Source organism: Hipposideros armiger, unplaced genomic scaffold, assembly GCF_001890085.2.
Source record: "Hipposideros armiger isolate ML-2016 unplaced genomic scaffold, ASM189008v1 scaffold_23, whole genome shotgun sequence".
In the NCBI taxonomy this organism is placed as follows: domain Eukaryota; kingdom Metazoa; phylum Chordata; class Mammalia; order Chiroptera; family Hipposideridae; genus Hipposideros; species Hipposideros armiger.
The window spans coordinates 4691178-4699953 of NW_017731373.1; the positions used below are offsets into that span (position 1 = coordinate 4691178).

At 34.0% G+C, this 8776-nt stretch overlaps 1 protein-coding gene across 2 annotated transcripts in view; it reads left to right on the top strand.

Annotated features, from left to right (window-relative positions):
* The window catches only part of SGO2 (shugoshin 2), a 34734-nt gene that overhangs the window by 20622 nt on the left and 5336 nt on the right, over positions 1 to 8776 (top strand). For both annotated transcript variants that reach the window (XM_019635592.1, XM_019635593.1), the window contains exons 7-8: positions 874 to 4032; positions 6122 to 6272. In XM_019635592.1, the coding sequence (XP_019491137.1) occupies positions 874 to 4032; positions 6122 to 6272 (3310 nt within the window). The remainder of the gene's footprint in view (positions 1 to 873; positions 4033 to 6121; positions 6273 to 8776) is intronic.

Genomic DNA, 8776 nt, shown 5'->3' on the forward strand with positions numbered 1-8776 from the left:
AAGTTAGATCTCTTACGTTACAGATTTACTAACTTCTACCATTTTAATTTAAAAGTAAATATGCTGACAAATGTCAGATCCACAGTGGCCTGATACTGTTACTCTGGGAACAATATTTAGAAACGAGCCAGCCTCAAGGCTTTTCTTCGTATCTTAGCTTATGAATTAAAAGATATATTAGTTTTATCTTCTCCTATTCATAGATAAGAAAATTGGGGGCCTAGATAGGTGTAATGACTTTTTCAAGATCATAACCAATTGGTGGTAAAGCAGAAACTTGCGCCTGCATAATGTTTGAGCAAGAGAAAATGATGACCCATTTTGTTTACATGGTAGCGCAAACTAACCCTGCAGTGTAGCCTGGCTTATGTATTTGTCATAGATTTCCCAATTGGGATATGGAACTATAACTATATTGAATTTAGAGCTTAGAATTGTGTTTCCTTTCTAGAAATTTACGTGTGTATATGTATAATTTATAGAAACCTTAGCTGTCTGCGGATAGCCTTTTGATAGCAATCCTTATCACAGAGTTATCACTGTTATTTGGGTTCACTAGCCCCCTCCAATTTAGAAATATATGTTAATGGCTCTACTGTTGGCTAAACCCCACTCTACTGTTGGCGCCAAGCCAGAGTCAATTCTCAGTATATATTTCCCATAGATACAAATGTAAAATGTGACTTATGAATACTCCGATCATTTCTACTTTATTTTTTACCAGCATAAGTTCTTCATAATGTAAGCGTTTTGAACAGAACACATTGTTAGGAACCTTCCTGTGAAACAGCTTGATTTCTAATCTAATTTGTTTAAAATAATAAATACCTTTTCATTACTTATTTCTGAATTTTGTTTCCTTCTATTTTATAGAAAGCCATTCCCACTCAGACCAAAGTTCCAAGAGTTCTCTAATGAATGAGATGAAAAATGCCCAGCCTATCAGTGACAGAAAGGAGAAACCACCTTTAGGTAACATAACTAAAAGGAAAAGACGTGTACCAGAATCAAGTAATCCTTCTGCAGACAATCCCTGTGTTACAGATGCAGATCAACAGTGGATTTCAAGTTCAAAATTAAATTTGAATAATGAGATAAATGCTCATACTAATGAAATAAATATTAAAATGCAAAGAAACGTACCATGCCTTCCTGACTCATCTGAGTCTGCTAGTGAACCTACTGCAGAGTGCATGAATCAAGTTCAGGGTAATGATAACAGCTGTCAACTGCAGAAAACTGTGTATGATGCTGACATGGACTTAACTGCTAGTGAAGTAAGCAAAATTGTTACAGTTTCAACAGGTACTAAAAATAAAAGTAATAAAAAACCAAATGACTGTGAAATCAAAACTTTCAGAAAAGTGAAAGATTCAAGCTCTGAAAAAAAGAGAGAAAGATCAAAGAGACAATTTAGAAATAGTTCAGATATGAATGCTGAGGAAAAGATCGAAAATGAACCAGAAAAAAGATCTGTTGGCCTGAGTGGCAAAGTGAATGCAGAAGATCCAAGTTTTATCCTCAACACTGAACACCTGACTCAGTTGAACATACGGAAGACAATAGCTCTTCATAATGTCTTTGACCAAGATGACAAACAAAGTACAGAGAATAGTAAGAAGAAAAGAATACATGTAACAAACGAGCAAGAGGAAACATCCTCTTTCTCCCAAAGTTCAGATCAATTCCAGCAGGAGAGTAAATTTGATATGGCTCAGAGTTCTCTAGCTTATAATAAAAGTAAAGCTTCTAGACAGACATTTGTGATTCATCAGTTAGAAAAAGGTAACTTATTCCTAAGCCAAAAGGATAAAGAAACCATTTCTGAAAACCTGGAAGTCACAAATGAATTTCAGACAGCCGACCTTGCCACCAAACATCATGGAAATTTATGTGATTATGAGGCCCAAAACGTGTTGAATTTGAAAGAACATGTCACTGATATGCAAACTGCTCAGCAAAATGATTCAAAAATAAATAAGAAGCTTAGGCAGAAAGTAAATCGGAAGACAGAAATAATTTCTGAAATGAACCAAATATATGGGGATAATGATAAAGATGTGCATGGCCCAGAAAAAGCTAACTTTGCCTTCCAAACCCAAAAGGATAAAGACATTTTTTCTGGAAACCTAGAAGTTTCAAATGAGTTTCAAACACCTACTCTTTCTACCGGCAATAACAGAAACCCATGTGATTGTGAGCCCCAGAATGTGCTGGGTTTGCAAAAGCTGATCACCGATGTAGTCCTTGTTGGGCAAAATGAATCAAAAGTTAAAAATCTTAGGCAGAAAGTAAATCGGAAAACAGTAGTAATTTCTGAAGTAAATAATTTATATAATGAAAAAAATGTGTATTGCCCAGGAAAGGGTAACCCTTTCTTCCTAACCCAGAAGGATAAAGAAATCATCCCCAAAAACCTAGAAGACCCAAGTGAGTTTCATACACTTGGCCTTTCTACCAAAGATAGTGGAAACCTATGTGATTATGAGACTCAAAATGTTTTGGGGGTGCAAAAGCATGTCCATGGTATGCAACCTGCTTGTCAAAATGAATCCAAAATAGACAGGCAAAAGGTATGTAGGAAGACAGAAATAATTTCTGGAATAAACCAATCATATGGGAATGATGACAAAGGTATGCACGATCCAGAAAACAGTAACTTATTTTCTCTATCCCAAAAGGATAAAGAAATCATTCCTGAAAACCTAGAAGATTCAAATGAATTTCAGATAGCTAATCCTTCCACCAGAGGTAATAGGAACCTCTGTGATTATGAGACTCAAAACATTTTGGGGGAGAAAAAACATGTTACCGATATGCCACCTGCAAAGCAAAATGGACCAAAAATAAATAAGAGGCTCTGGCATAAAGGAAGTAGGAAGACAGAAATAATTTCAGAAATGAACCAAATAAATGGGAATGATGACAAAGGTGTGGATGACCCAGAAAAAGGCAACTTGTTTTCCCTAACCCAAAAGGATAAAGAAACTGTTTCTGAAAACCCAGAAGTCACAAATGAATTTCAAACAGCTTATCTTTCCGCCAAAGATATTGGCAATTTGTATGTTTATGACACCCTGAATATGATGGATTTGAAAAAGCATGTCACTGATATGCAACCTGCCCAGCAAAATTATTCAAAAGTAAATAAGCTTAGGCAGAATATAAATCAGAAGACAGAAATAATATCTGAAATGTACCAAGTATATAGGGATAATGATAAAGATATGCATAGCCAAGAAAGTTCTACAAAAGATCTTGATTTTAAAGTAAATGAATCTAAACAAAAACTTGAATGCCAAGTTATGGAAATCAGTAGCAATGAAAAGGAAAATTGTGATCAAATTTCAAATCCTAACCAACGAGTTAAAAAGCATAGGAAAGAGTCATCAGGCAAAGTAAAGAATATTTTGGCAAAAGGTAAAAGCAAACCTATTTTGCAGTTAACAGATTCTTCACAGACGTCTCTCTCCTTTGAATCAGGTTTAAAGCATATTACTAATGAAGCAAATGCCGATTCTTGTACCCAAACAGAAACATGTAAGAATCCAAGGGAAAGCACTAGAATTCTGAGTAAAAAAGGGGATGATATCCTGTTTGTGGAAGAGATAAAGGGAAAGTGCAAGGTCAAAAGAGGAAATAAAACGACATCCAAGTCAAAGAAAAGGAAAACTTCCATAGCTCCTTCTCCAGATAGCCGTGAAGTAATGGAGATAATATCTGACACCAGTCAGGGAATATCATTTAAATCTGATGAGGAAAAAAATTTGGAAACTGAGAAAATTAAGCCAGACTTTTACACAAAGATGTTTAACTCTTTTTCTCAGATATATTCAGCTAACATACAAGATTCTTCCCTTAACTGTATTCGTGAGGGTTCAAGACCTTTGCGTATTCCTTCTAGTAAAAATCAGATAATAGAGAATTTTGCCCTGGAGAACTCACCAGTCTTTCAAGTGAGTGATGATGTGCAGGAGAAGATGACAGAGATGAAATTTAATGCCACCCGGAGAACACAGAAATCAGGAATAGGTAGGTCAATACCTGAAGTGATCAAATTTTAAAAGCATATTTTTTTCACAAACAGTAAAATATTGCCTCTTACAACTGATATTTTTACGGAATTTAAAAATAATATTTAACTGTGTAGCCTGACCTATAGAAACAATATGAAGGAATTTAAAGAAAGTTTAATATTTTGAAACAATAACAATGAGAATGTCTTGGACGTTTATAACCTAAAAAACAGATTGACCTTTATCACAAAGTTGTCAATGTCATTAGGCAGATAATTTCCTTTTTCATATATTTGAAGGAAATTGAGAGTTTTGAATATATATAATAATGAATTGCCCTGGATTAATTTTACCAAAGACAATTGCAGGTTTTTTTAGGGTGGGAGAGTCTCTCCAACAAGTATATATTTATTGTGATCAAAGCATTATTCTAGATATTTTAGAGAAGTAAAAAATCAACACTACCAACTCCCTTTCCTCAGAATACATGTATGTAAAAGTTACAAATACAGTGGTAAATACTTTAATAAAAGCATACATATTATGCTAAGGGTGTAATGGGGAGTAATTTTGTCTAGAGGAACATGCAAAGACAGCATGAAATAGGTAGCATTTTAGGCCTTAAAGGATAGGTAGGATTTTTACCTTAATGTTTACTTTTTATTTTCCCCCAGTTATTAAAATAATACTCCTTGCAGAAAATTGAAAGTAGAAAATCAAAGTAATAGGAATCGAAAAACAACAACCCAGAAGAACTGCAGTTAACATTTTGTCGTTTGCATGCAGACTTAAACTGTGGATTTTTAAAATATGTACTTGAAATCATAATCTATATAACATTACTTATCCTGCATTTTCCTTTGGATGTTCCTTTGTTATTAGAAATTTTGTAATATTAGATATCCCCATATCAATTAAAATTTTCTACTGGGAGCCTTACATTTCACTACATGTGTAGAACACTAGGACTTTTTTTTCTAGTTTTATTGAGAGATAATTGACATACATCACTGTATAAGTTTAAAGAGTACAGCATGATGGTTTGATTTACATATATTGCGACATGATTACCACAATAGGTGTAGCTAACATCCATCATCTCATACAGATACAACAGAAAGAAAAAAATAAAAAAATTTTTCCTTGTGATGAGAACTCTTAGGATTTAGTCGCTTAACAACTTTCCTATATGTCATACATCAGCGTTAACTATAGTCATTATGCTATATATTACAGCTCTAGTACTTGTTTATCCTGTAACTAAGTTTATACCTTTTAACCACCTCCTACCAATTCCCCCTCCCATCAACTGCCTAGGTAACCACAAGTCTGATCTCTTTCTGAATTTGGGTTTTTCTTTTTTAAGATTCTACATATAACTGAGATCATAAAATATTTGTTTTTTCTCTGTCTGACTTACTGCACTTACCATGTCTTCAGGGTCCATCTGTGTTGTCGCAAATGGTAGGATTTCCTCATTTATTTATTTGGCTGCATCACATTTCATTGTATTTATATACCACAACTTCTTTATCCATTCATCCTGCGATGGACACTTAGGTGCTTTCCATGTCTTGGCTGTTGTAAATAATGCTGCTATGAACATGGGGGTGCAGATGTCTTTTCAAGTTAAAAAACACTTAAGATTTTGATGCATCAGGCTATTATTCCAGGTAAAAGGAATACTGAAGCAAAAGAAGTACAGGTCTAGAGTTGCAGGACATGCGTGTTAGAGGACGGGAGCCATCTTTCATCTCTATTTTTATCATGGTACCTTTCACAGAGTGAGCAATTGACAAATGTTGAATGAATCTGTGAATAGAGTTGGACCACGAAGAATTTTTATCAGCCTATTTGTGATTCCAGAATTAAAATGTGGGCTACCTTGATTGTTTCAAATTTTAAGTTTCTTTTCTGTCATTATGGCTAGAGAAAAATTAAACCGATTTATAAATAATTTTAGTGCTACAATTATAATATTTTAAATGATAACTTGGTTATTGTTAAGTTTAAAAATTTGCTACCAATGATTTGCAAACCACTGAATATCCCATATTTCCATATCTCTCTATTTTTACAAATATTTGTGAAAATATTCTTTTCAGGTGGTAGAACACTGCAGGAGTTGACAAATACCAGTTTTGTTTCAAATACCGCCATTAAATCTGAAAGCCAGTCAGCAGATGTACCTGTGGAGCTGCCAGGCAGAAGAAGAAGGTGTGCCCCTCTCCATTTCAAAGAGCCAAACCTCAGAGAGTAAGTATTTCAGTGATAGTAAAGTGATTTCAGTGTGATAGTATAAAATATATACTTAAAAAAATTCCTGCCTGAATTAGTATTTGAACATTTCTGAATAGCAATAAAACATATATTATGGACATGTAACAGCCACAGGATAACCTGAGTAAGATTTGAAGAAATGTCTTATTTTTTAAACAGGCCTTTAAAAAAAGGTGTTGCCTATGATTTGCAAACCACTATTTACATATCTGTTATTCCATTTATTTATTTTCTACCTTGTTCCCTAGAAGTGGCTTTCAAAGTGGTTTGTTTATATGTCCTTTGGCCTCAAAGAATAATAGTCATTTGTTTTTCTTTTTTTAAACTTCAAACATGCCTTAACAAAGAGAAAATACCTCCATCTGCCCTCCCCCATCCATCCCTCAGATTCAACAGTTATCAATATTTTGCCATATTTACTTCATTTATCTTTTTTTGTTGTAGCATTTTTAAAGCCGATCCCTAACATTGGGTCATTTGACTCCTAAAACACTTCTATATATGTCTCTAAAAAGTAAGAACTTCTTAACAAAGTTCTTAACTAGACAACAATAATCACATCTAACAAAAATCAGTAATTCCCTGCTGTCATCTAATAGCCAACCCCTAGTCAGATTTCCTTGATTAACTAAAAAATGTCCAAATGCTGTTTATATGTGTTTTATTCAAAATTTCATTTTTTAAAAGGATAAATGAAGTCATCTGTTTTGTAGAACCTGATTATATTTGGGATGTATTTTCAGAAAGATAGAGAAAAATATCCTTACATTTTTGTTTTCTTTGCATTGTTTCATGTTTGCTTTTTTTGTAAAATGGAAGACGTGATGGTTCTGACAGGTATTTTAAAACAATAGCCAGCACATGGCAGCAATACAAGGGAAAGTGAAAGAAGCAAATTAAAAGTGAAATGAAGGACCAAGGGCTTTTTTAAAAAAACAACTTTATTGAGCTATGGTTCACATACCATACATTACATCCATTTGAAGTATACAATTCAGTGGTTTTTAGTATATGCATGTCATCATATGTGTCATCTCCCATACCCCCAGCCCTAGACAACCATTCACCTACTTCCTATCTCTATAGATTTCCCTGTTTTGGACATTTCATATGAATGGAATCATACGATATATGGTCTTTCTTTGTGACTGATTTCTTGCCCTTAATATAAGGTTTTGAAGGTTTATCCATGTTGTAGCCTACATCAGTATTTCATTCCTTTCTTTGACTAGTATTCTATTGTACAGATAGGATATACATATTCTAATATATATAATATATATACACCACATTTTATGTATCTACTTGTCTGTTGATAGACATTTAGTTATTTCCACCATCTACTTATTATGAATACTGCTGCTAATCAATGTTCTTCTGCAAATTTTTGTGTGTACATATGTTTTCATTTCTCCTGGGTATATGCCTAGTTGTACAATCGCCGAGTCATGTGGTAACTCTATGTTTAATCGTTTGAGGAACTGCTAGACTGTTTTCGAAAGCTGCTGCACCATTTTATATTCCCACCAACAGTGTATAAGGGTTCTGATTTCTCCATACGCACACCAACACACTTGTTATTTGCCTTTTTAATGATTCTAGCCATATTAGTGGATGTGAAGTGGTATCTTACAGCTTTGATTTGTATTTCTCTGATAACTAGTGATGTTGAGCATCTTTTCATGTGCCTATTGGCCATTTGTGTATCTTCTTCGGAGAACTGTCTATTCAGATCCTTTACCCGTTTTTCAGTTGGGTTGTCTTTATATTATTGAGTTGCAGGTTAAACTTTTTATTTCGACCTAACTTTAGACTTACTGAAAAGTTATAACAATAGTACAAAGGTTCCTCACCCAGCTTTGCCTAATTTTAACATCTTACATATTCACAGTATAACGATCAAAACTAGAATTGGCACAATACTATTAACTAAACTATAGACTTCCACTAACATCCTTTTCTGTTTTAGAGTCCTATCCAGGATCCCATATTGCATTTAGTTGTTTCTTCTTAGCTTCCTCCAGCCTGTGACAGTTCCTCAGTCCTTCCTTTTCTTTCATGACTTTGACACCTTTAAGACTATTGGTCAGTTATTTTATAGAATATCTGTCAGTTTGGTTTATCTGATGTTTTCTCATAATTATAATGTGCATTTCTGGCAAGAATTCCACTGAAATGGTGTGTCCTTCTCATTGCATCATATCAGGGGGTTCATCATGTCAATATGTCTGATTAGTAGTAATATTAACCTTATTCAATTGATTAAGGTGGTGTCTGCTGGGTATTTTTCACTGTAAAGTTATTATCTTTTTCATTACAGTTAATGAACATTGGGGGAGATACTTTGAGTCTATGCATACTGTTTCTTTTTTTTTTTTCCTTTCCTTTTTTTTTTTTTTTTTTTTTTTTTAGCTGAGCCATCCTGCTACCTATTGGTAGCTTAGTGGCTGCTCAGCTCGGGCTGGCATCGAACCGCTGTT